This window comes from Drosophila albomicans, chromosome 2R, assembly GCF_009650485.2.
Source record: "Drosophila albomicans strain 15112-1751.03 chromosome 2R, ASM965048v2, whole genome shotgun sequence".
Classification (NCBI taxonomy): Eukaryota; Metazoa; Arthropoda; class Insecta; order Diptera; family Drosophilidae; genus Drosophila; species Drosophila albomicans.
In genome coordinates this window covers 15,642,340-15,668,031 of record NC_047631.2, presented here as the reverse complement: position 1 = coordinate 15,668,031, position 25,692 = coordinate 15,642,340, and the positions used below count along the sequence as shown (strand labels likewise).

The following is a 25,692-nucleotide window of genomic DNA, read 5'->3' as shown; positions in this document are numbered from 1 at the left end:
TGTATATATAATATGTACGTAGATAAAGAGAGAGAGAGAGAGAGAGTACAGACTTAGTTGGAAGTGCAACTGATGACATGACACGGCAAAATTCTCAACAATACGAACAAATCAGACCCCGGACCTGAAGCAATCTCCGCTCCGCTTAATTTGTGCGCTTTGGAATGAGCAAAAATGATTTGTCTGCTGTCGTCCCTCACGCATTTCTATGGCTGGATGGGGATTGATTGGGAGGGATGTGCAACAAATGGTTATTGTGTGCAAATGAACGTTGCATTGTGCATGCAATTGTGTGGCATGCTGCAAAATGCCTTTGAACTGCTCTCATGCGATGCTAAGCGGAAGTCAACTGCAGTCCAATTCCAGATATGAATGACAATCATATCATCTGTGATTGGATCATCCAATTTTCACTCAGGGGATAAACAACAAAAAAAAACCTTTTCTCTTTTCTTGTCAACCCCAAGAGAATCCTCATTTTATTTTTCACTCTTTACTCTGCGAAACAGGCTTTAAAAAGAGTTGAAATTCGTTGCAGATTATATATTTTAATTCTTAATCTCTCCAACTGTTTGGAATGCAATGGACTTACCCGCAATTAAAAGAGATGCAAAAATTTATAAATCCAAACAAAAGAAAAACGGTAAAAAAAAACTCAAAAAAATGTTTTTACTTTATGTGTGCACCACATAAATCCACATAAATCTCAATCTAAAATGCAGTCCACCATACATATGAAAGATGCTATCGTAAAACCAACAAAATGGATTACCACATGGTATTAGCTGGTCAGATATTTGCATCTGTGACTGTGACCATACAATGTAGATAGGCCCCTAATTGCAGCTGGGACCGCAGAACACTGAACTATGTGAATGGACAGTTCAGTGCGGAACAAACGAGTAATCATAGTTTTGTTTTGCAGACAGAGACCACTACAAAATAGAACAAAATAGTGTAGAATGGAATCGCACACGCAATCGCATGAGTCTCGGCAACTAATCAGTGTTCTGTAATCAGCGAGATCATCATAGTGATGATATGATGACAATGATGTGTTAGTGCTGGTTTTTATTATCGTTGTTGCTTTTGTTACTGTTGTTGTTGTTGGGGGTTAAGTGTGATAAATCGACAGTTGAATTTAAACGAAATGTGTGTGAGAAAGCCTAAACACCAAATTTACAATTTACAATTTATGCAGGCTAACTAAAAGTACAAACACAAGAGTATGTAACGTAATCGCGATAACAGTAAATGGGGAACAAAATAAAAGGTAAACGGAGAAGAGCCCGAGCAAAAAAAAAGTGTATACCGAATAAAAAGTGTCTTTTCATCAGAATTTTAAATGTTCCTCACATATGTACAATGTGATGCTCAGGTATGTTTAGATGAGTGTGAGTACAGGTGTGCGCGTGAGCCGACCGAGCGGAAGTTATGGAGCCTACGTGCCAAAAAAAGGAAAAAAGACGAAACGACAAAAAATAAATAAATAAATGAAAGAAGAAAATATCTGTGTGTGTCTGCCTGTAGGTATCCTACATTTCGCTTTCGCTGTTGCTGCTTATTTTTCTCGCTTTTCGCTTTTAGACAGGTAGCTCAAGCTGGCAGACATTGAGGCAGCCGCCGTCGTCGTCGCCGCCGTCGCCACTCGATAAACCACCAATACTCGCAGACTCCCGTAGTACATGTATGTATCTGTGTGTGCCTTACATATACATACATATTGCCAATGTGTACATAAACAGCCAAATTATGAATTTGTATCACACTTTCCCCTGTTCTTTTCGAAGGCAGCGCATCGTTTATACATATACATATATATAATATATATGCGTGTTCCTGTGTGTCTCTGTGTGCGCTCCAAATTGCTAAAGACTTTACGGATCAAGGAACTCATCAAAAATCGTTAAATGCAAAAAATCGGCAACATAATAACGGGGTTTAAGCCGTAAATTGATGTTTCATAACTGGCATCCAGCCCACTTGTTAGGAACAACAGCAACAGCCACAGTACGCATACATTTTGCATTCTCTGTATTTACTTACCTTGAGCTTTGTGCGTTTGGTACAAACTCAGATTCGATGATTTCTTCTACATCACACTGTTTTCGTTTACTATTTCCGTTTTGATATTTGTTATTGCAGATGGAATTAGATAAATTTGGAATTTTCTTTTATTAGTACACAGGGATTTTCTTCAATATTTTTCAGCCACAATATTTGCCACAATAATGTAAAACTTAAGAATCAAACGCACGCAAGAACACTAACTAAATATAGTTTAGTCTTTATATGCCATATGCGACATATGTGAGTATGTGATTGAGTATGTGTGTGTGTTTGTATGTTGGTGTGAGTGTGGAGAGAGGAATTTGTATGGAGAGTTTATGATGTGGGAGAGTGAGAGTATTTCTCGTAATGTTACAGAAATGCACTTGTTTGGAAATTGAATTTGTGTACTGTTTCTTTATTTTAATATTGTTGTATATTTGTTTTAATTTATTTTTTGCGCACTGTATTCTGCCGTCGATACGCCGATGAGGTGCAGTTGCTCGCAGAGCTTCTGTTCGTTACACGACGATGTCTCTAGCTAAACTAAAATGAAAAACCATCGCAATGCGTACTTTAAACTGTGCTACAAAACATACGGATTACGACCTGCACTCGGATTTTCTCTCTTCGCTCGGCTTTTCTCTCTCGCGCGGGACTTCGAGCTCAGGCAGCAAACCGCACAGTGACCGCAGTGGCTTTTAATGATATGCTTATTTATCTGTAATAACTAGGCTAATTGATAAAAATATATAGATAACAAATTAAAATATAAATAACTGATTCTAACTGTAAAACCCACTTTTTTATGTTTAAAGAACAACATTTGAATTAATTTCTTTAAGTAATCATTTGTTGTTATTTTATAGCTAACATTTAACCAATGTGCCCTGTGGCTGCGAGTGGTCATCATCATCGTTCATGCTTATTAGAAGCGTCGAGTCGGTGGCGTTGCTATGAAAACTGTTCTTGTCTCTCGTTGCTCTCAAAAACTGTTATACGTCAAGTCGCTGCGCCGTTTCTGTTTCGGATTCGGTCTCTACCAGCTCTGAGCCTTTACTGCTGTAATAGTAGTAGTAGTATTATGGCCAAGAAGCTTTTTTTGCATGCTCTCTTTTTGTGTTTGTTGTTTGTTTTTGTTGGCAACTTTTGGTAGCTGTCGCCACGATTCTCTTTGCCCCTTAAATTTTGCGGCTTTTGCTGTTCTTGTTGTTGTCCATATTAATATTCTTGTTGTTCTTATTGCTCTCTCTTGCTCTGGCTGCTTTCGGGCCTAGCCAAATTTCATTATCTCTAGTGGCCGTTTGTTTATTTATTTGTCAAGCATTTTGCGTTCGATGGCGGAAGGAGCTGATAACCCCACTCAGAAACATTTCATTTTATTGAAGCTTTAGTAAATGCTATTGAAACTTTTTCGACAATGTATACACACAGACACATACATAAATAAATAAAATATGGATTGAAATAAATATAGAGACCCGCTTAGAAACCGAAATCTAGTATTTTCGAGTACATAAGTAATTCCAAGACTAAAAATTTGGTACCACTGTAAGGCCCCTAAAAATCGATCGCACGTTGTCCGGTTTTATTACAAACACACGCATATGCACAAACATATGTAACACACATATACACACACAATCACACAAAGCGTTTTCCAACACAAACAAACACCTTAGCTGGCAGCTGTTTTTATGCCGCTGATTTAGGCAACACAATTTTGTGATATGATTATCAGCTGTTGCTGTGTTTAATAGCACTTATTAACACGCCAATAATGTATATTTACTACAGATAGTAACTGCATTATACACGGATAGGAGGATTTTATAGCAAAAAATCTATCTAGTATCGAATCAACAAACCGCTAGCAAAGTCCTCACAAAAATGCCGCACACAACAAAAGACGAGGACGACGACTCACGACAGAATGACGAAATGGTCCAAAACAACAGCTGCAGCAGTGGCGAGAAGCGTCGTCGCTGTCCGTGTCATACAACAAAAAATGTTAAATGTTGTCCAAGCAACCCGTATAAAAACATTCGGCCGCCACGCAGAGCTTTTGCCTTCAGCTGTGTGTAAAAGCTTACGGGATTGCTGTGTATAACTTTCGATATATACAATCTTTAAATGCGCGTGTTGGATGCATCAGTGTTGTTAACGTCTCTACACTTATAGAGGAGAGATGAGCATTAAAAATGCGAAAAGACTAGGTTTCATATTGTTTCTCACATTTCAAATTTACAAATTTTAGCAATTTATAACTGTTTGGTACACAACAACAAATGCATTTTGTAGTATCAAGCTCGTTATTCCGTTAATTAAATACTGGCATAAATTAAAGAACACAATTAAAAAATATTGTTATTGTGCTTATCAACAATCAATATTTATAAGTCTAGAGATAACTTATTTGAACTGTGCCATAAACTCAATTTGAACTATTTTTTAATTTACCATGCAAACCGGGGCTTAAAAGGGAAAATTTTTAAATTTGTCTTTTAATACAAAAAATATTTCTATCCGCAAAAAGAACAGGTTGACAACACTGTAGTGCATTGCTTATGCAGCTTTTAACAATCGGCAGCTTTTATCTGATAAAAAGCTGTAATTACTTTCGAAACTATTCCAAGGCAACATTCTTAGTATAACGGATAGCAAATTTTATCTTTCGATCAATAGCGTTTAAATTGCCAAGACAATGACGTAACGGACTATTCAAAAATCAAATTACAATATCAAGTGATATTAAAAGCATCAGGATAAGCAGCACCCAGGGTATGACTAGGGTCTTCATATCGCTTTTATATAAAACAAAAATTCCACAAATTCACAATAATCAAGTTTCATTCATTTATTCAATTCAATTAATTATGTTTTAATCAAATTATTCTTATCTGAAATGACTTTGTGGGCATGACAACAAACATACTATGCATACACCATGCATTTTGGCCTATTCATCCATCAGATAAAAAAAGCTTTCAGCAGATCAACATCTGCGAATTGTGTAGCATACTTTTCGGCTGGCGAAAGCTGCTCAATGCGACGGCCGGCAACCTTGTGTGAACTCTCATATAACTTGTTGCGCCAGTTTTGTTTAGTTGCTGCTTACTGCTCGTCCCACTCGAACGTCGTTGCGCCGATCTACCTGCACTTTAAGGTGGGTCTTCTGTTTTTACTACTTGTGCGTTGTTATTCTGGCTGTGTGCTGTTCTTGTTTGGCCAAATTACTTGGCGTAGGCGCTCGTTAAAATGTATTTATTTATAAGTTGCATGCATACCGACGCATCGAATTTGTTAAAGTTATTGATGCAACCACTAACATACACTAAAACTAAAATTCCAAATGTTTTGTTTACATAAATACTCACACAATTTGTTTACGATGAGACAAACTTGAAATGCAGGCACGCCCAATTACATTTAAAAAAATTTTAATTTGCATAACATTGTGAGCTCATAACACAAAAAACATTATCAAAAAGGTTAAAGTATCTCTAACTTACGAAAGTTAATAAAATGTGTATTCCATAAATTTCAACACAACAAATTTATAGGCAAATTAGACGAAGATTAAATAGAGTATCACCCGTTAACTTGAAAAATAGCTTAAATACAACTTTACCTCGAATGACATACATTCGTGTAGATCGCCATATCAACACATGGTTATGGTCACAGTCGACAAAAACAACTCCAAATAGGTCGTTACATTATTTGTCATACATTTTCAAAGCCATGAGTGAAATTTATTTCAAATGAATTTCGTCTGTGCCTCACTATGCGTTTTTTATGCAGTCAAAACATTCCGAATGGAAAGCCCACATAAAAAAACGATTAGCAACATTCTTTAAAGTTTAATTTCTTATCTTTCAGTTGTAATACAAATAAGCGCTTTTGCTGATTAACATGGGTAATCCACTGTGGTTCATCTTCTGGCTGCTGGTCTTCTGGATTGTTTCCTTTGCGGTTGCATTCTTCTGCGCTTTCTTCTACATCGTCATCTATGCAATTGTTGTCTGCGTTCCCGGACTGGCGGTAAGTGTGGGTGGCGTGAAATAAAATCGCCCGATGACATCATATTTTTATAGTAGTTGCTGAGTGGGAACGCTTATCATTATGCCTAGATTTTTCAACCATTACTCATAACGTATTTGCACATCATCGACTCGCCAACTAAGCCAACTAGTCTTATGATAAAAACGAAAAAAAAAAAAAGAACATCCTTCATACAATATACTTATGTATATGTACGCATACCATAATACACAACGAACCTAATCACGATTTTTTTTATGTTCACCCGCACAGAACGTAGCCGAAATTCTTCTGCAGGGCTTACAATTCCCGCATTATTGCGCCAAGGCCATGATGGACTGCAAGCCCCTATTCTAAAGGCTTAAATTAAACATTGCCTAATCTTAAGTACAATAGTAAATATGTAATTGTTGATTTTGTCAGACTTTTTTAATGATAAATTTTAATTAATTAATAATTGAATGGTATTTTTTTCTGTTTTACTTAATCAATCTTTGACCGATAACAGCTGCTGCAGCAAAGGGTGATAACAGTATTTACCTTCGCACCCGCGTGGTCAATATTACAACTGTGCTGCTGACGGTTGTGAATGAAGCCTAATACTATATGTGTATACTAGATATACGATATATATATGTATAGAAGTATGCTATTAACAATCATATAACAGTATGCAGTGCACACGAATCTTTTTCGCTAATGATAAGAGTATGGTTTGAACTGGTTCCAGGGACTAAGCATTCACACCGATCATTTGGTTGTCGATGCCACCGTTGCATTCTGCTGACTGCTTCCTGGCGCATCTGCAGTTCCCGTGGAGGCTGAAGCATCTGGTGGCGTGCCGATCGGATTCACTGTTGGCACCGCTTCGCGCTCATTGATGGCGCGCAGTTCCAGCTCACCGATCAGCTGCATTACACGGATTTTACCTTCGGTTGCCAGCTTTGGCGGCAGTGTCTTCACCGTGGCGCAAATGCTGTCGAAGAAGAGATCAAGGGAGTCGCGTGCAGCGATGTGCTGTAATTGATATGACTGCAGTTGTCGGCTAGCATAGGATTGCAGCTGCGGCTGACGAACTGTGGGCGTGTAACAGCCACTGGAAATGGGTGTTATGGTTGCCTTTGAGGTGATTTCCTGCTGCTGCGTTTGGCAGCTGTTCGTTGTCGTACTGGACAATGTCGGTGCCGTTACCTTTTTAATAGTAATGCGACAAGGTTGTGGCGTTGAGGTCATCGGTTGTTGTTGACAATGTGCGGAGAGCTGAGCTGCTGGCGTTAGCTGGACGTGAGGTAGTTCATTGATTGTCACCTGCAGTGGCAAATACTCCAACATTCCGGAATTCTGCGAGTCTGTTTCGGAGACACGTCGTTTAGTTTGTGGTTCATATTCTGAATTAAGGTCAGCATCACCATCGACTTCGCCGTCATCATCATCATCTACTTCAGCATCGGCGTCAGCTTCATCTTCTTCAGCATCTGCTTCAGCCTCCACTTCGTCTTCTTCAGTCTTGCACATATCAGCAACATCGGCGCCAAAGCCCAACGATGGCACAATACCATCTTCATCATCGTTAAACTCCCACTTCACTCCATTTGCCCCTTCAGCCTTTACCTCATTGCTCAAAGATAGTGATTTGCGCTGTGCATTCTCCGAATGCTTGATGCTGCCCTCGTGCTTCCCAAGATCGGATCGTTTGGCACTCAGTCGACACTCGCAGACAGCGCAGAACACAAAGTGTGGATCCGTTTCATCCAGTATTATCCAGGGATATAGACTCTGATACTCGGGCTTTGTCTTCGGTCTGGGATATTTGAGAAGCGCACACGGCCTACGTGGTCTGTACTCAGAGCGCAATGCATCGCTGTGTAAGACGCATATGAGTGATGTTATGATCTTCGTATGAGTGCATTATCTACTTTGGTTGAAGTACTTACAGTTTTTCTTGGGTCAGCTGTAAATTTGACATTTATTACTTACTTACAACAAATATAAACAAATTGTGTGCAATGTGACCAGACTAACTAAACACAAATATACCAAACTTAGATATAGTATTTTCATTCCATGCAAATTGTATCTTTGTTAAAATATAAGTTTGTTCTTTTACAAACTGAAAACTTTAATATTGCTGCAGTCGAAGGGGTCAGATTTTAATTTCCTAAACTAAATAAATAAATATTAAAGTTATAATTATACCAATGCATTTTCCAATTTTTAATGAATCCGCAAATATTTTTTAAGAATTTTAAATTTGTCTCCTCAATACATACACTTTTATTAACTTTGAATTTATATTTTACATTTTGTTTGGCGTCCGTAAATTCTAAAGGTTTTCTTTTTAAGTTAATTCTAATTATAATTTCCAGCCCCGATATTATGTTATTGGAGTTCCACATTCACAATGACACTGGCTTAAATATATGATTAATTTCAATTGCTTACCAAAAGAAATCTGTAGTATTTTTATATAAGCTTGCCAATATGATATTTGGATTTACTTTCGCACTTTCTTCCTTGAGCTGTCCGGATTATAGTGATTTCCAGCATTCGACCGGCCTTGAGGAGAACCATACTGATTTGGAAAACCTTCTTTAACATTCCGTGATCTATGCAGTAAATTATCTCGGGACACACTTCTCCCATTTTGCCGGTTCCAATGTTGTTCATTGGCATGGCTAGCATTCCGTTGAGTTGAAGATCTCTTATCATTACTGCGGCGATACTTCATTTTGTAATCGTCAAAAAAGCCTGGCAACCGTCTTGCTCTCTCCTCCGGAACAGGAATTGAATAACTGTAATACTGTTGGGCATCCGCAGACGTTGATGGCCTATACATTCTATAGTCATTGGCGATCAGTCTGCGAAAAGCCAAAGGATCACGTCGATTATGTCGGTTTTCTTCAGATGTTTGAGCAGGAAGTCTACGCTGTGGTCGAGGTTCACTAGTCGAATGCCGTTGTCCAACTGGAGTGCTGGTACCTGAAGGGTTTTGTTTCTTCTGGTTAAATGGATCTGGCCGCGGCACGAAATAAGGAGTTAGGTTGATACGCTTCTCTTCCGTATCGTACATGTGATCTCCTAAAATAACAAAAATTAAATGCAACACAGATTAGTGTATTCGTTCCCCAAAGATCTCAATTTGTATAAAACGCATTAACGAACCTGGCAACGTTTCTGCGATCTCGCTGTTTGAGAACGGTGGGAATAATGCGGATGTCCGGGCATCTCGATTGGAGGCGGCAAGCGCGGCAACGTAGGTATTGTCATAATTGGAGTTAATGCCACTGCTAATACTATTTCGACTGAGATTGCCAGGGCCATAGCTAGGACCATAACTACCCCAAAAAGGAGCGCCATATAAATAGCCATAGTCAGCATTTTGTGTAGTTGCCGAAGAATTTTCCTTAATTTCTGGAAACCAAGTATCCCACTAAGGAAAGGCGCAAATTAAAAAAGATACCAAATATTATAGCAATATCGAACTTACCATATAGAATATACCGTAAGCTATCGAACAAGCAAGCAAAAGGACAGCGGTGAATTTTGTAAACTGCAGCATTACAAAAAGTAACAGTGCAGCTATGACCTCAATATGTTGCACTCCCAATAACTCGAGGGTCTGTCGAATTTCAACAATTTTGATGGCTTGTAAGTACTCGACTGCAGCCTTAACTGCGTCGCCGCTGCACTTTAAAACATCAGCCATTGTCTGTGAGACTCGATTGAGGAAACTGATTTATGTTTTACAGCCATGTGTTGCTGCGACGAAAACATTTTTCTTCAATTCTGACAAATTTTAAATATTCAAACGATGCGGGCTTTGAACAGCACATAGTATTTTTTTTTTAATAGGACAAAAATACTAGATTATTACTAAGAGTCACAGTGTTGGTAAATTTGTACACCCTTAACGATAGCTAATCGATTGTACAGAAAGTTGTAATTGCGATAAACATATGTACATACATTGAAAATAATATAAATTTAATGCTGCGTCGCACAATGGCCGAATTCGATATAAAAGCCGGACTTCAACATGTGCTGAATCAAATGGAGTTGGCGCTACAGAAACGCCCAAAAGTAAGACGAAGTAAGGACTCTCTCTCATCTGGATAAATTGCACTTTACACGTGCCGAAATCTCTAATCTCTTATCAGGAAATCAACGGACCAAAGCCACTTTTACTAGCCGTTAGCAAAACAAAGCCGGCTGAATGCATTATCGAAGCCTACAATGCGGGACAACGCCACTTTGGGGAGAATTACGTTCAGGAATTAGTGGAGAAGAGTCAGCATCCTGATATTTTAGCTCAATGCCCGGAAATCAAGTGGCATTTGATTGGACACTTGCAGAGTAACAAAATCAACAAAGTAGGTGATAAGATCTCTAGTCTGTTACTTGATTAGATTATATTCGACGTTAACACCTTTATTCGGTTACAGGTGCTTAAACTGCCCAATCTTCACATGATACAAACTGTTGACAGCGAGAAGTTGGCTAATAGTCTCGATGCCGCCTGGTCCAAGTTACAGCCAGAGGCTAAGGAGCCATTGCGTGTTCTCATACAGATCAACACCAGTCAAGAGGATGGTAAACATTCTACTTGTATCTTATCGACAGCATGCATTATCCAATTGTTTTTAATCTCTGCAGTGAAGAGCGGAATTGATGCTGAAGCAGCCCCATCACTATATCAATACATCAGGACAAATCTGAAGAATCTACAGGCTGTAGGCGTAATGACCATTGGAGCCTATGGTTTTGATTATAGTAAGGGACCCAATCCAGACTTTATCTCACTGATGAAGGTTCACAGCACCATTTGTCAGGCCAACAATTTGACTGGCGAAGAAGTTGCAGTCTCAATGGGAATGTCCAACGACTATGACAGAGCGGTACGTCTGATCGTTGTGCAGAGCTAGCATTTAGTTGAGCATTATTCATGATATTCTGCTTACAGATCGAAATGGGCAGTACTATAGTGCGCGTTGGCACATCTATTTTTGGATATCGCGCCGCCAAGGCATAAGCCCAAGGCAATCGGAGGCCTGCTAAACTGAGTAAATTGTTAAAGAGGAATGTGTTAAAAGCGCTCTCGTCGTGGGATGTTTCTGTAGATGTAGATCTAAATTTCTAGCACAGCATTTAATGCCTATGCTTAATACAGTTGCTTCCCAATGACGCCTATGGCGACTAATAAGCTAACATAGCGTATCTATCTGGCTAGAATACGTTATTGAAAGAGAGAAAAAAAAAACAAATGAAATTCTTCCATGTATGTACGTTTATGTACCATAACTTGCTGTATATAAGATCAGTTTTATATATGTATATAATATCAAATATATATGTATATATTTATGTTTGTAGAGTTGTATGCATTGAAAATGATTTGGCTCTTATATTTAGACTATCTACAGATAAACAAATACTATGCGTAGGCTGTGTTTTCTTTACCACATTCGTTCATATTATGTAGCTGTAATATTGTTTATATTGTTATTGAAATTAAAAATAAATGTATATGCTACTTGTAAAAGGAAGGCATTTATCTAATTGTTGCAATTGCGTATGGCCTATTTATTGGTTATTGTTACAATAGTGTCAGATTTGCGTAATGGTTTCCGACGATATGACTTTTGGAGGGCTTTGAGAGTACTTGATCGACAAAAAGTTTTCCGTTGCACAGTGCATTATTTTTAAATTGCAATACAACACAAAAAATTATGCAGTTGCGGGCTTTTTTAGATTGGCCTGCGGCCAAAATGTCGCCTGGTTACATGCCAAATTTTAAAACGCTTTGAAAATTCGATTAAAATCACTTTCAATATTTGAATAGCATGAACAGGCACAGAAAGTTCAATTTCAATTATGTCTACTCGATGATTTCACAAATCATTTTGGGACAGATACCATTTGAATGTCATTTAGAAAAATGGATAGATATGTAAATAATGTGTGAAATGCATTCGCAGATTAAATACAAATTCGAATACACGATATTAATTCATTATTTGAGGTAATTTGCAAATTAGTTATACTTTTCTATTATGTCTGTCAAATGATAGTTTTACGAAATTAAGCATGTCCGGTAAACCTTTTTAAAATTCTTGAGGTATTACCAAATTTATTTTATTCCGAATTCGAAATAAGTATTTACGTTCTTAATATTCTTAGGTGCGCTTAATACATTAAATTAATATATTCCGAAATTCATAGAATGAGCTGTAGATAATGGGTTAATATTAGAAGTAACTGTATAACAAAGAATGTTTGGAAAAGTCGTGTATATATATATAACTTACTGAAATATTCAGAGCTTACTTATTTTTGATAAGAGTGCATTTTATGGAACAAATCCTAAATGTTTTAATTTTTCACACATCATAATTATTAATTAGAATTTCCTTAAATATTGAATATACAATATAAGTAAATAATAGAAAATAGATCTCTTACTTGAAGACTATTAAGAAATAAAGATAAGAGGCATTTTAATCATTAGTTTGTAACTCGAAACTACAATATCAATTATTAAAAATATTTTTGCATATTTCTAAACAATAAATAACAAATAAGAATGTGATTTGATTGTCTAATATTATTTCACAAAAAATTTATGTGTTTAATTTGTAGGAACATAAGAAATTGATTTGATGAGTCTAGATATAGGCCATAACATGTATCCAAACATACGTAAAGTTCATTTAACTTTCTAAAAAGTAAAATAATCCATATTTCTTATTGTTATGCAATGGAACATGGAAAATTCTCATACGTGAGTGAATGAATGTATTTTAGTGAATAACATAAAACTCGGGTATCGTTGTTATATACGCGACACAAAATCTGTATACGCTATACCGCTTTGGAATTCTTCGCTCTCTTTATATTGCACAATATGCAAAACATTTTTAACACAGAAAATGCCAGCCGTTGAAAATAGGCAAGGTAAAATACGAACATGTTCGCCGTGTATACTATATGGTATAGCCTATGGGCTATACATACGTACGCAATCGACCAGACCAAGTCTATAGTATATGGTATAGATATTTGTGAAAATACTCATACATATGTCTGTTCATGTGTATTTGTGACCAAGGGAAATGTAGGTGATTTCAGAGCAAGAGGACACCTTTGAAGACGCCTCAAGAGCAAAGATGAATAATACAAAACAAGAAAAAAGCAAAGATTCGTATGTTTTTGTTTTTCGTATTATTGCTATGAGTTCAAAAAATGTATATAGAACAAGCACAAAATTCGGTTCATATCGCATGAAAAGCACAAAATAAATTTCAACATTTAACCACAGAGATGTGCATATATATATATAAGTTTCTAAACCAAAATATATACATACTTATATACCATACTTATGCATATACGCATTTCCTAACAACTACAACAACAGCACTCATTTTCGGGTGGCCGTTAAATTTAGATTTTGATTAGAGGGGCACACGATGAGTAAACATTTAAGCCAACTGAGCTATGGCTGCCTGGCCAGCACAGCATAGCACAGCACACCACCCGCACCCCCACCGGGCGCCTAGGCGTACCTCTCCTTGCAGATACTAAAAAAGGCAGCACGAATATTGCAGATACAGATACAGCAGATACAGCGAATGCGAGCCGAGCGCCGAACGAGCGGCAAGCCGAAGCATGCCGAATGCCAAATTTCGTGCGATCCAATGTGAAAAGCGAATGAAGAAGAAAAGGCGAAAAAGATCTTAAAACATCATTGTCTTGACGATAAAATCAGCCATTGATTCAGTGTGCTCTGACCGCTCGACTCGATTAGACAACACAACAAAGTTCAGCACCATGGTAAGGAGACTCGGGATATACAGATCAGCATTATAACCAATAACTATGCATGGACTTATGCATTATACTACTTGCTACGTCTTACGTCAAAAAGGACTCGCGATTCAATTGTGCAGTGAATTATATAGTTTTTGCCATCTCAATCAATCAATTCAATTATTAAAGTCAAGATGAAGTGAATCATTAATATTACTATGTGCTAATCTCAATTAGCTCACCTGTATGTGGATTATTGTGCCAGTTGAATATGGATATACATAGACATATAACGAGCATATCGAAATACTTAACATATACCTAGTTCAATAATTGATCTCAAGCGAAACTATTTTTAAACCTCAAGTAATTGTGTGAAATGTTTTCATTCCGAAATGCTCACGATCCACACATGTGTGTAATTCTATAAATGGATCGGTCGAAACACAGGAATTTTACGCGTCGCTAACGTAACCTGATAGCTAGAGCGAGATGCATATACGAGACTAGAGAAGCTTACGTAATACGCGTTGAAAATATTTTTAGACATGTAATACGATGGAATAATTTTCATTGAAAATAATTTTGAAATCATTTTGAAAGTCAATTCACTGCACAATGGTATTGAGAGATAATGCGTAGATCTCCTGAAATAATAATTCATTAACGATTTTTTTTTATTTTCTTTTACTCCTTGATCATGTAGGCGGATGAGAAGAAGAAGGTTAAGAAGAAGAAGACCAAGGAAGAGGGTGGTACTTCCGAAACCGCTTCTGAGGCTGTGTCTGAGGCAGCAACCCCCGCACCAGCTGCCACTCCTGCCCCAGCTTCTGCTACTGGTTCGAAGAGAGCGTCGGGCGGCTCGCGTGGCTCCAAGAAGTCGAAGCGTGCTGGCTCCTCGGTGTTCTCTGTCTTCTCCCAGAAGCAGATTGCCGAATTCAAGGAAGTAAGTTACAAATGTTACGAAACAGCACAAAATCCACCTCAACCATCTTCCCTGTCCTGTGTCCATGCCTATGCCAATTGCCTTTGCCATGATATGACCAAGACAAAAATTCATCTCTCGCACAAGTCAACGACCAAATCACCAACCACCTCTCTGTCTCTTTCTCTCTCTCTCTTTCTAAATCTGCGTGAATCTGCGTGAATCAGGCCTTCCAACTTATGGATGCCGACAAGGACGGTATTATTGGCAAGAACGATTTGCGCGCTGCCTTCGATTCCGTCGGCAAGATCGCCAACGACAAGGAGTTGGACTCCATGCTGGGCGAGGCCTCTGGTCCAATTAACTTCACCCAATTGCTGACCTTGTTCGCCAACCGTATGGCCACCTCTGGTGCCAACGATGAAGACGAAGTTGTTATTGCTGCCTTCAAAACATTCGATAACGATGGTCTCATCGATGGTGATAAATTCCGCGAAATGCTCATGGGCTTCGGTGACAAATTCACCATGAAGGAGGTCGATGATGCCTTCGATCAGATGGTCATTGATGACAAGAACCAAATCGATACCGCCTCCCTGATTGAAATGCTCACTGGCAAGGGTGATGAGGAGGAAGAGGAAGCCGCCTAAGCAGCTGCAGCCCCGTACACATCCTATCTCTAACTCAGCATCCATATTACAACCAAAAACTTTTAAAATCGTCAAAAAAAATAATAAACGTAATTAAAAGAAATGCTCGTTTTACATATGTAAATTTTAAATATTTATATAATCTCTTTTTGTTAACCAAAAAACATAACACAACACCACCACCACTACAAATTACCAAAGAAAATACTCTTAACTTCTTCAACAAGAACAACGATAATTTGGTAGCAAACAACAACAACACACCATGTACCAAGTTCCACGTATCATTTTAGGGATACTTTAAATCCAAATGTCAAAGCGCCATCTTGACAGCTAGTTTTCTAGTTGATTTATTATTAAATTTTACACGTAAAATTTATAAATAATTGAAATCTATTTTATTTAAAAACACTTATGAAAGAAAAATCAACAAAAAAACTAAAAAAAAAAAACAAAAAGAAAATTTAATATGTTTATTTTAATTGCTGTTCGTTGAAGAATCACAGAGAAAGATGAGCAGATCAAAGGCGGTATGGTGATCACACCACAGCCACGCCCAGTGGGTAGCTACATAAATAGATACATAGACTAGGCCTTGGCCCACATTTGTTAGTTACTTTTTTTTCAGAGGTTAAGGAGAGAGAGACATACAATTTCGTTAGAGTAATTTCATCTGAGAGCTAAATATATACAAATAAAAATATCTATCCAAATACAGAGAATATCTACAAAACTAATATATTATATTATTTATGACTATTTATCTATCTCTATCGTTCGTTAAACAATTTCAATATATAACAAATATATAAATACATATATCAAAATACAAAGTTATTGAGAGTTAGCCTAAATGACAACCATATAAACATAAAGTTCATTCACTCAAATTGTTTTATGCGAATTTACATAATTTTTAACCAATCATCAATTTTTCTGCTTATGAACTATCAGCGTTTTAACAAAAAATTGTTTCTAGTTTATGCGTTCAAAAGTATCGAAAAGTTATAGTAAAGTTGATTTTATTTTTTTGAAAAGTTCACGTTTATGATTTCCTAACAAAGGAGGCGGCCTTTCGCCAAATCGAAACGATCCAAATCGCTATGATTATGATATAAGGGTCAAGTTAACGGGCGGACTTGACACCTAATTCGTTACAATACCATTGTACAATGCATATAGCGATTATAGTTATATGATCCTGAGTTTCAAGAGCGAACAATCTTCCCGCGAGGGCAGAATCATTGTGGGTGCATCAGTACCAGAGAAAATAAAACAAAAGGAAAGGAAAGGGAATATTGAGAAGAGAGAAGCATATCTAGTAGTTTTGATACAATACACAAATAAGAGTACTTGCCCTTATTTCTTAAAAGGCAGTACCATCACTTTACACTTTACTTATGTACTAATAACATCAACAACAACAACAACAACAAATGAAAGAAAAGAACAATTACTAAACACCAAATTCAATATGCAACAAGTTGTTAAATGCGAAATCTTTACTTCAGTATAAAAAAATCTTTTTTTTTAACCCGGTCAGAAATATTATAACACAAAAAAAATAAGATACGAAATGAAGAACTGTTTTTATATAACAATGATGATGATGATGTTGATGACTTTGATGGAATAAAGCATAAGTCGTCTAGAAAAAGAATGAATGATTGTTTGATTGGGTCGGGCAACGCGTTTTTAACGGTAATTTGAATAAATATATATGTTATTATTTGGGTTTGGGAAGAACAACATTGCCTATTGATCATCGTCAAGAGATACTGACAACTACAAATAATAACCCGGTTTCCTAATTTTAAACCGATTTCGACTGTAGAAGAATATCAATTCGTAAAACAACGTCCACTTGAATGAAATATTAATGTGATCATTGTATCCAATTTCCACTGTTGGAGAGTAACTTCGGCTGGGAGTAGAGCCGGTTGGCGGTTGAGCGAATCAAAACAAAATCTCAGCTGAGCCACAACAATCAAATTCACCTCAGTTCGCGGAATGGTTTAAGTTGTTTCTGTCTTGTTGGACCTTCGTTCAACCAGTTTTCTGTTGAATTTCTCGTCGAGTGCACGCATGCGCAGCGGAATATGAAACTACATCACGTAGCTGTAACTACTATTTTGTAATCGACTGGGAACAAAAGAACTTTTGGGAAACGGGAACGGAAGAAAACAAACAGTCTTGGAGCATGAGTCATGGCAGTCAACGATTGTTTGGCCATCAAACGCTTTTGTGCGTCTTTTTGGCCTGTGGAATTGCAACACAAAGTGGCAGCAGTAAGTATTGGATGCGGAAGAGTATGGTACAATTACCTTGAAGTTCCCACTGCTAACATGAAATGATATTGTATGTAAATTCAAATTTACTTTCATTATGCTGCCCGTAAGCGAAGGCGAAAGTGAATCTACCATCTCGATATTCACCACACTCTTTGAGTCATCAAAGCTTCATGGCTCTATTGCTTTATTTCTCTCTTTCGTAAACAGCTGATGCTCAACATCTGATCGCGTATATCTCGCAACACGGTCTGCATGGCGAGATCACCTTCAGACAGAGCGAGCCAAATCTGGTGGAGATCCAATCGAATTTGGAGGCCACGTTGCAGTATCCGGATCAAGTGTGGAGCTGGGTAGTACGTCGTTTTCCAGTAGACTACACAAACACCGATCCCGATGAGCGCTGTGAGCTGGATAGACTGGGCAGTCAAGTGCTCAGCTTTGACGAGGAGCTTGAATATTTGGTGTTGCCAGGCAATGAGACGTCGACGTGGCAACATCGCATACAACTAATTGGTGATCGTGGCATCTGGGGAAAGTCGTTGGTGCTCACCGAGATGAATTCAAATGCTCGCATTTGTGCTACAATAACCACAGTACAAAACTCCATGGAGCACATGGCCGAGGCACGTTTCAATACTCCAATTGCTGGCTCTGTGCACTTCCGTTGGCTAGCACCCATGGATGGCGCCGCTGGAGATACGTTGATTTACTCCGATCTGTTTCACATTCAGGAGCAACCCGTAGATAGTCAGCAGTTTACACAGCACCATTGGAAAATATTTGTAACTGACATTTTCAAGCATGATCATCATCGTAGCGAAGATAACTGCAACTTTCTGCAGCTGGTCTTCGATCCGCAGGGCGGTGGACCCGGTCAAGGCATCGGTGACTTGGATACGCGACTGGGTCGCATTGGTGTGGCCAAGAATGCGCTGCGCAAGCCGCAAAGAAGTGTTTTCCGGGACACAAAGCTGGCGCTGTTGCCCTCAGATCTCACCATTCCACATCGCACGCTCTACTTGGTGCTATATGATAACCAACATCCTGATAATTACTTGGCATGCACACAGATAAGACATGTCCAAGCATTGAGCTACAAGTGAGTCACAGTTTTATGTCAATTTAAAATAGTTTCTTTAATAATTTTTGCTTGCAGATCATTTATCAATTCGGGTGGCGTTAAAGGCGAGGTTACCTTCACACAACGCTCCAAGTTTGATCCCACTTTCCTCAACTTCACCCTTTCCACACCTGCTGCCCACCGAGTGAGTCGCAAGTTTGCCGAGGATGTTGCCGCCTTTCGCATTCACAGTCTGCCGCCAACGCCACAGCGCATTGGGCAATCGGATTACTGCCAGACTACAGGTGAACTGTACAATCCTCGAGAGATGGAGCAGCAACATGTGCCACCGCCTGGCTATGGCACCCAGGAACAATACGCATTGGGTGACCTTAGTGGGAAGCTGCAGGGTCGCAATAAACAGTACTTTCATCAGTATGTGCTGCCTGGCACCAGCTCGGAGCTGAGTGGTCTCTACTGGGACCTTTATCTTCCGCTGCGTGGTCGTCACAGCATCGCCCACCGCAGTTTAGTCATCTACACCTACAATCGCACTGAACCGCAAAATATAACGATGAACATTTGGGGCTGCTCCACATTGAATCAATACCAACGCAATGGCGTATCTCAGCAGCCCATGTTCACAGCACAGGTACAACATAGTTTAAAAAAAAAAAGGAATGCATCCCCAATTAACATATTGTGTCATGCGTTGCAGGTGCTCTTCCGCTATCCAGTTGTGGGTCGTGTCATCTTTCGACAGGCCGCAGAGCAACCCTGGCAGGACACCACTGTGCTCTTCGAGTATCTAATCCAAGCTGATGGCTCCACTCAGAATAGCACCTTTGATCATCGCTGGGCTATTCACAGCAATCCACCAGGCAAGGATTTCTACGACTGGCAACAGCGTTGCATATCGGCTGGAAACGTTTTCAATCCGTACAAGGTAGACTGGGGCAATCGCAGTGCCGATGACTTTTGTCAGCCACAATTGCCGGCCATGTGTCGCCTGGGTGCCCTCGATACACGTCTGGGCAAGCTGACTATAGCTGGTGGCATTCGACAGGCCAGACAGCTAAGTCGTCGCATGTTTAGCGATGGCAATCTGCCCTTGTCCGGTGCCCATAGCATACTGGGCAAGTCCTTGGTCATCTACGATGACAATGGTCCCAAGGCGAGGGGCGAACGTTTGGCATGTTCCAGTTTAATTGGCCATTATCGTCGCAAGGTGGTTGCCAAGGATTGGTATGCCAATGGCGATGAGTTGACAGTCGGTGGCAAGATGGAGATTACCCAACAATCAGAGTACGACATCAGCAACATTGAAGTGCAGTTAAAAGGACTGCAAGACAATGGCGCGTATCAGATACATATGGTAAGGCAACGATTGCATAGAAATTGCATTAAAATACTCATATGATATTAATTTAGACACCAGTGGAGGCGAATTTAGCATTTCCCTGCGAAGCGTCCACTTTGTACGGCACTTGGAATCCCTTTGACGTTAATCCCAAGTCTGCTCCACCGCCAAAGCAAGGCACCAGCGATCAGTATGAAATGGGTGATCTGAGTGGCAAATTCGGACGTCTAAATGGATTGACTCAGTATGAGGATGCCTACAATGACACAAACTTGCCACTCTTTGGCTACAGCAGCATCATTGGGCGCTCGGTCATTATCAAGAAGCAGCAGAAAAATGCGCGTTGGGCTTGCAGGTAATAAAACTGTAAAATCAACTTTCGGGCAAGCTGATTATTATATCTTATCTAATTGCAGCACTTTGGAGAGAGGCTATAGTCCAAGTGAAGCGCGAGAATTGCGTGGCATTGCTTCGTTTCATCATCCGACTGGTTATGCATATGGCTACATCAAGATGACGCAGCTGATCCACAACGATGGCAGCCAGTCCGAGACAGTCATTGAGGTGAAGCTACGTCATCCAGGCAAGAATGATCGCAACTCAACGCGCAACCACAACTGGCAAATCTTCGTGAATCCCGTTGGAGTGGATGCCGCTGTCAAGCCAACAGTTACCCGCTGCGTAGCTGGAGGCTATGTCTGGAATCCATATTACACTCAGCTCGCAGATCCCTTGAATGTAAGTTGCAAATAGTTTTTAGCTAAAAAAGCAACTAATCATTTCTTCTGCTTTTAGTTGGACTTGTATGAACAGGAATGCGGACCGGATAATCCACTTCGATGCTATGTTGGCGATGTGGGAGCACGTTTGGGCACAATAAGTAAGCTGATTAAATTCTTTATTTTCACCTTGAAATTAATATTAAAATGCTTACAGATCTGGGTGGCGAACGAATTGTTCTCACAGATTCCAACTTTCCACTGGAGGCACCCGTTGGTGCTATTGGACGGTCCATCGTTATCTTTGGACCCGAGCATTCGCATGAACGCTTCGCTTGCGCCAACATTGAACCCGATCACAATGTGATCAAGTACATCAATTTGCAAAAGCCGCCACGTTTTGTTGTGTAGGTCTTCCAGTTTGCATTCTTAATGGCCATACTTGAATAGATTTTGTTTCTGCTTTGCATTGCAGTGCACAATTTCTGGAGGAGCTGCGTTCTGTGATGGGTATTCCGGAATGGATGTTGGACGTGGATGCCCGTAAGACCAAAGAGTTGCATGGCGGTGCCTGCATTCAGATGATTGTTCACTTCAAGGGACCCATTGCCCATCGTCTGGAGTTGGACATGTCGCGCCTGATAGCAGCTGGTCGCCTCGATGCGCCAAGTCTCTACATACCCGGCTATGTGAACACTAAACGCAAGGCAACCATATCATATCGCACTTGCGGTGTGAGAGATACCAATGAAAAGCGTAAGTAAATTAATTAAACTTATGTCATCTGATATATTACTATAGATCATTACATTCTCAGGTACCAAGATCTTCAAGGGTAGTTTTTCAAGCAGTCTAGCCCCAAGCCAGCCAAAATCTTATGTATTAACTGTGACAGTCATTGGTTTATTTTTTAGCATTTTCCTGTAATAAATTATAAATGATCTTATTCCATAAATACTCTTGTACTTGTATATAAAACTATATATGTATGTAAATTACTTAATATAACTAAAAACACTGAATAAATATTTGGCTTATGTTATTATAACACACGAAATGTATAACACAATTCAAATCAAAAATTCCAGAGAGATAGCACATCTATTAATAGAAAACGTTTCTCATAATCGTGTTGATAATTGAAATAAAAGATTTTTAGTTCTGCAAGTGCTGAAGTCGTTTAACGATGTGACAAGCAAGATCAGTGCAGATTGTTTTGATACGTTTCTATATAGTGGCATAAATAAATCTGTCCAGTTCAGTGCGACTATATTAATAAGTGTATTTTTAATACCCCAATTCACCACGCACATTGAACTTGCGCCAATTCACCTCAGCATAAGAGCCCACCACCAACACCTCAAAATTGGTATTAAAATTTCAGAGTGAGCATGCGCATTACTCGCCCCTAGGCCATTGATTTTTCTCTTGGATCATTTTGTCAAATAGTTTCGAGTGCGGTGCAACCTTTGGCACTTCCTTAACAATTACAAATTAAAGAACTCAAAAGTATAGCGCATAAATAATGCACTTAATTGCAGTAGGGGTTTTTGTGAGTCTGGTAATCAGCTGCAGCGCATCCATAAGCGGTCCGTATCTCTTTTGGGGTCATGAAAAATTGTTCGACTTGCAACCCCAAGCATTAGTCGATGCCACAACCAAGGAGCAGCCGCTGACGCAATTATTCAAAGATGCCAAGGCCATTATAATTTTTGTGCGCAACACTACGAGTCGTCTGGAGGGCACCAAATATCCCAAGTTCCAGAATTTGGTGAAGAACAACGCCTGGACATATTTGCCGCAACGCAATCTGGCCGCAGAGCCCTACAGCTTGAATGCCAACATCGAGGTGTGTATACACATATTCGAAAAAATGAATAAAACTGAATGAATGAAAGTCTCTCTCTCTCACACTCATCGCAGGTCATAAACCTAACGGGCAACCACGAGGAGGATGATGGTGAATTAATAACGGGTTTCAATGATGCTCTGTCCATTTATGGACATGGCGAAGTATTGGGCATTCTAGCCAATCGCGAGGAGGAGGCACACTTCCTGGCCAAGCGTGAGGCCAAAGAAGACGCCAAAGAGGAGGAGTCAAATGCAAATACAACACCCTCAACTCCCGCAGAGACGGTAACCACCTATATTTACGTAGCCGAAGGCAACGCGGCACTTAGCTTGAGTGGACCCCCGGAGTTGCATTTGGGCAACGAAACACTACTGCTGGCGGAGCACAACAAACTGATTACTTTCGATGACCAGCGTACGAAGGGATTTGGTCGTCTAAGCATTACCTTCATGTACAACAGCGAGAAGTATACGTTGCGCTTCAAGTTTTCGCTGCTGCGTGGCACGTGGCATCTGCGCAACGTGGAGGTGGATAGCCGTGATGCCAAGGGTGTGCTCCCAGCTAGAGGCAATGATTACACACTGCCCTCCGCGCCAATAGGATTCTCGTTCCGTTGCTCTTCGGAGCATTTGGTGTTCACCAATCCCAACACGAATGATACTCAGATCCAACTCATCCTCAAGAACTATCAAGTGCAGCCTTGGCTAAATGGAGCTAAGAAGTTCGGTGATGTCTACGACTGTGTTGGCTTCATTACGGCTCCCATTTTGGCCGGATTGCTGGTCACATTCTTCCTCCTAGGCATCCTCAGTCTGGGCATCACTGCCATGCTAAGCATGCACACACCGAATCGTTTCGAGAGCAACCGCAACAAGCAGCTGACTTTTACTGTGCAGGAGTAGAGCATTAAGTCCTCAACGGCGGGGGTAGTTTTACGTGCCAGTGCTGCAAAATGTTCTCGTTAATTACTTACTCGCCTGTTAATCCTTTAGCACTGCTGACACTGGCCATCGAGTTGTTTCTCATACATTTACTCTTCGTGCTAATTGTGCTATATGTTTATGTACTATGGTATTACTGATGCTCCAAATAAATATATACTCACACCTAATTTATATGAGTTTTCTCAACCGGAAATTTGAATTTAAAAATAGCGGTTACTATTACTGATTACTGGCATTGTTTGTTATACTGGTCACACTACCTGCGATGGTGAAAAAGAAAACGTACTGGTTTCGATTGCATTTAGTATTTAAAGCACTAATCGATTTTTCGCTGTTATCGGCAAAAGAAACAGCTGATGCTGTTACAATAACATGGCGCGATTTTAACAGATACGAAGTGTTTAATCATACAATAAAATTTTTGTTTTTTTCATTAAAAAATATAAGTTAATAGTTTAATTTAAACTGCGATGTTGCTGCACAAAGTTCTGACAACTTTCCAGGATCTGGGCATACGCTGCATGGAAGCTTCCCATTCCACGACTCTGCAAAAATGGTATTAATAAAATTATAAATTCTTGAAATCATTTTTTTTTAAATAATTACAAAATAGGGATCCTCGATGATTTCATCTTCCTTGCGACCGATAAAGCTACCCAAAAGCATAATACGACATTTTGGCTGTGGTTGCAGCTTTTCGGCCATTTGCTCCAATTCCAATATATTGTTCTCATCCATGCCAAATATATAATCATATTCATAAAAGTCCTGCACGGTTATCTGTAAGTTAACACATTTAATATGGGCGGTAACTCAATATTAAAATACTTACTATGCGGCTGAGATGTTTTGTCTTTAGACCATGTTGCTGCAACAGGTGTTGAGCGCGTCCCTGAGCCTCATAGCCAACATTCCAATCTCTCAATCCAGCGCTGTCTGTTTGCCAATCTTGCAATTGCATTTTATTTATAAGATGCTTTAAAATCGCTTCAGCCATGGGTGAGCGACAAGTGTTTCCTATTAATTTAATGTTTTTTATATAATAAATTTAATTGAATTATTTTATAATTACCTAAGCATACAAATAATACTTTCATCGTCGACAAACAATTGAATTAATCTATTTCCCAGAACGACTTTTGTACACTAACAGAATTTCACCACAATAGAATATTTTCATAGATACAGCGATGAATACATGTGCATTATATACTATATAGTATTATCATGTATGTACATACTTTACATTCGGGTAAAAACCAGTTAACATGCTCATGTTAATAGCAGTTTTAATTCTTGTAATCAATTTACTACAAACACTTAACTATATTGTTTAACTATTTTTGTAGTCGCTGCTGTAGGAATGCTTGACAGGCCACAACACACTGCTGATAAGCCACTTCGAATCCCTCAGCGCCTCTTTGCTGCAAGAGAAATAGTTTTCAAACAGTTGGCTAACAATTTTGGCTATATTAAACTTACATAATAGGGATCCTCGATAATACGCTTTTCCTTGGGCAAGCCAAAGTCACCCAACATGAGCAACTCCGCCTTCGAACCTTTGGGCGCCAGTCGCCGCAGCTCGCTCATGTTTTCCTCATCCATGCCGAAGATGTAATCGAACTCATCGAAGTCCTGCTTCTTTATTTGACGTACAATATGCGTGCTCTTCAGTCCATGCTGCTGCAGTGTGCTCAAAGCTCGAGGATCAGCTCGATTTCCCACATGCCACGAACCGATGGCAGCGCTGTCCACAACGACATCGTTGACCTTCGCCTTGGCTACGACATCGACCATCACAACTTCGGCAATAGGCGAGCGGCAAATGTTGCCTAAGGAGGAAACCCAAATCAAGAATTGTTTTTACACGGTGAGAATGCAATTTATTACCAAGACAAATCATTAATATTTTCTTTGTCATTTTAAAATTAACACAATTTATACGCTTAATTTTATATTGTTGATTGTCTTCTTCTTCAATTGCCGCACAAT

The 25,692-nt window shown here is 39.3% G+C and overlaps 10 protein-coding genes across 16 annotated transcripts in view; 5 read left to right on the top strand and 5 right to left on the bottom strand.

Annotated features, from left to right (window-relative positions):
* The window catches only part of LOC117576483 (acetylcholinesterase), a 36,086-nt gene extending 32,150 nt beyond the window's left edge, over positions 1-3,936 (bottom strand). For 2 of the 5 annotated variants that reach the window (XM_034261258.2, XM_034261257.2), the window contains exon 1: positions 2,047-2,590. The gene's annotated coding sequence lies outside the window, so the exon portion shown is untranslated. Of the gene's footprint in view, positions 1-2,046; positions 2,593-3,917 lie in introns of those variants that run through there. The other 3 variants (XM_034261256.2, XM_034261255.2, XM_034261254.2) reach the window with 3 other exon arrangements.
* Positions 3,937-5,145: 1,209 nt separating this feature from the next.
* LOC117575670 (uncharacterized) lies at positions 5,146-6,560 on the top strand. Its single transcript, XM_034259957.2, has 3 exons — positions 5,146-5,215; positions 5,932-6,093; positions 6,367-6,560. Exons 2-3 carry the CDS (start codon positions 5,965-5,967, stop codon positions 6,448-6,450), a joined length of 213 nt encoding a protein of 70 aa, XP_034115848.1. The 5' UTR covers positions 5,146-5,215; positions 5,932-5,964; the 3' UTR covers positions 6,451-6,560.
* LOC117575669 (protein suppressor of variegation 3-7) lies at positions 6,501-8,124 on the bottom strand. 2 transcript variants are annotated; one of them, XM_034259956.2, is made up of 3 exons: positions 8,028-8,124; positions 7,503-7,954; positions 6,501-7,442 (listed from the first exon to the last, which is right to left on the bottom strand). In XM_034259956.2, exons 1-3 carry the CDS (start codon positions 8,057-8,059, stop codon positions 6,844-6,846), a joined length of 1,083 nt encoding a protein of 360 aa, XP_034115847.1. In that variant the 5' UTR covers positions 8,060-8,124; the 3' UTR covers positions 6,501-6,843. The 2 variants fall into 2 exon arrangements, with proteins under 2 accessions (XP_034115847.1, XP_034115846.1); XM_034259955.2 differs by having other exon boundaries at positions 6,501-7,954.
* Positions 8,125-8,324: 200 nt separating this feature from the next.
* LOC117575523 (uncharacterized) lies at positions 8,325-9,889 on the bottom strand. The gene is made up of 3 exons (XM_034259769.2): positions 9,581-9,889; positions 9,256-9,523; positions 8,325-9,171 (listed from the first exon to the last, which is right to left on the bottom strand). Exons 1-3 carry the CDS (start codon positions 9,797-9,799, stop codon positions 8,588-8,590), a joined length of 1,071 nt encoding a protein of 356 aa, XP_034115660.1. The 5' UTR covers positions 9,800-9,889; the 3' UTR covers positions 8,325-8,587.
* A 152-nt stretch (positions 9,890-10,041) lies between these two features.
* LOC117575524 (pyridoxal phosphate homeostasis protein) lies at positions 10,042-11,645 on the top strand. Its single transcript, XM_034259770.2, has 5 exons — positions 10,042-10,173; positions 10,251-10,463; positions 10,536-10,683; positions 10,747-10,988; positions 11,054-11,645. The coding sequence occupies exons 1-5, from the start codon at positions 10,081-10,083 to the stop codon at positions 11,120-11,122; spliced, it is 765 nt and encodes a 254-aa protein (XP_034115661.1). The 5' UTR covers positions 10,042-10,080; the 3' UTR covers positions 11,123-11,645.
* Positions 11,646-13,807: 2,162 nt separating this feature from the next.
* Positions 13,808-17,134, top strand: LOC117574949 (myosin regulatory light chain 2). The gene is made up of 3 exons (XM_034259002.2): positions 13,808-13,923; positions 14,606-14,845; positions 15,052-17,134. Exons 1-3 carry the CDS (start codon positions 13,921-13,923, stop codon positions 15,472-15,474), a joined length of 666 nt encoding a protein of 221 aa, XP_034114893.1. The 5' UTR covers positions 13,808-13,920; the 3' UTR covers positions 15,475-17,134.
* A 394-nt stretch (positions 17,135-17,528) lies between these two features.
* LOC117575874 (uncharacterized) lies at positions 17,529-21,935 on the top strand. Its single transcript, XM_034260304.2, has 10 exons — positions 17,529-17,762; positions 17,973-18,864; positions 18,922-19,477; positions 19,544-20,200; positions 20,257-20,540; positions 20,602-20,923; positions 20,981-21,065; positions 21,122-21,311; positions 21,380-21,660; positions 21,722-21,935. Exons 1-10 carry the CDS (start codon positions 17,675-17,677, stop codon positions 21,829-21,831), a joined length of 3,465 nt encoding a protein of 1,154 aa, XP_034116195.2. The 5' UTR covers positions 17,529-17,674; the 3' UTR covers positions 21,832-21,935.
* Positions 21,936-22,093: 158 nt separating this feature from the next.
* Positions 22,094-23,867, top strand: LOC117576035 (uncharacterized). Of its 2 annotated transcripts, XM_034260558.2 has the most exons (3): positions 22,094-22,753; positions 22,828-23,646; positions 23,700-23,867. In XM_034260558.2, exons 1-3 carry the CDS (start codon positions 22,430-22,432, stop codon positions 23,835-23,837), a joined length of 1,281 nt encoding a protein of 426 aa, XP_034116449.2. In that variant the 5' UTR covers positions 22,094-22,429; the 3' UTR covers positions 23,838-23,867. The 2 variants fall into 2 exon arrangements, with proteins under 2 accessions (XP_034116449.2, XP_034116448.2); XM_034260557.2 differs by having other exon boundaries at positions 22,112-22,753; positions 22,828-23,867.
* Positions 23,868-24,074: 207 nt separating this feature from the next.
* LOC117575916 (low molecular weight phosphotyrosine protein phosphatase 1) lies at positions 24,075-24,877 on the bottom strand. The gene is made up of 4 exons (XM_034260370.2): positions 24,773-24,877; positions 24,533-24,717; positions 24,307-24,480; positions 24,075-24,245 (listed from the first exon to the last, which is right to left on the bottom strand). The coding sequence occupies exons 1-4, from the start codon at positions 24,795-24,797 to the stop codon at positions 24,156-24,158; spliced, it is 474 nt and encodes a 157-aa protein (XP_034116261.2). The 5' UTR covers positions 24,798-24,877; the 3' UTR covers positions 24,075-24,155.
* A 94-nt stretch (positions 24,878-24,971) lies between these two features.
* LOC117575914 (low molecular weight phosphotyrosine protein phosphatase 1) lies at positions 24,972-25,684 on the bottom strand. The gene is made up of 3 exons (XM_034260368.2): positions 25,591-25,684; positions 25,183-25,532; positions 24,972-25,124 (listed from the first exon to the last, which is right to left on the bottom strand). Exons 1-3 carry the CDS (start codon positions 25,619-25,621, stop codon positions 25,038-25,040), a joined length of 468 nt encoding a protein of 155 aa, XP_034116259.2. The 5' UTR covers positions 25,622-25,684; the 3' UTR covers positions 24,972-25,037.
* Positions 25,685-25,692: the final 8 nt, after the last annotated feature.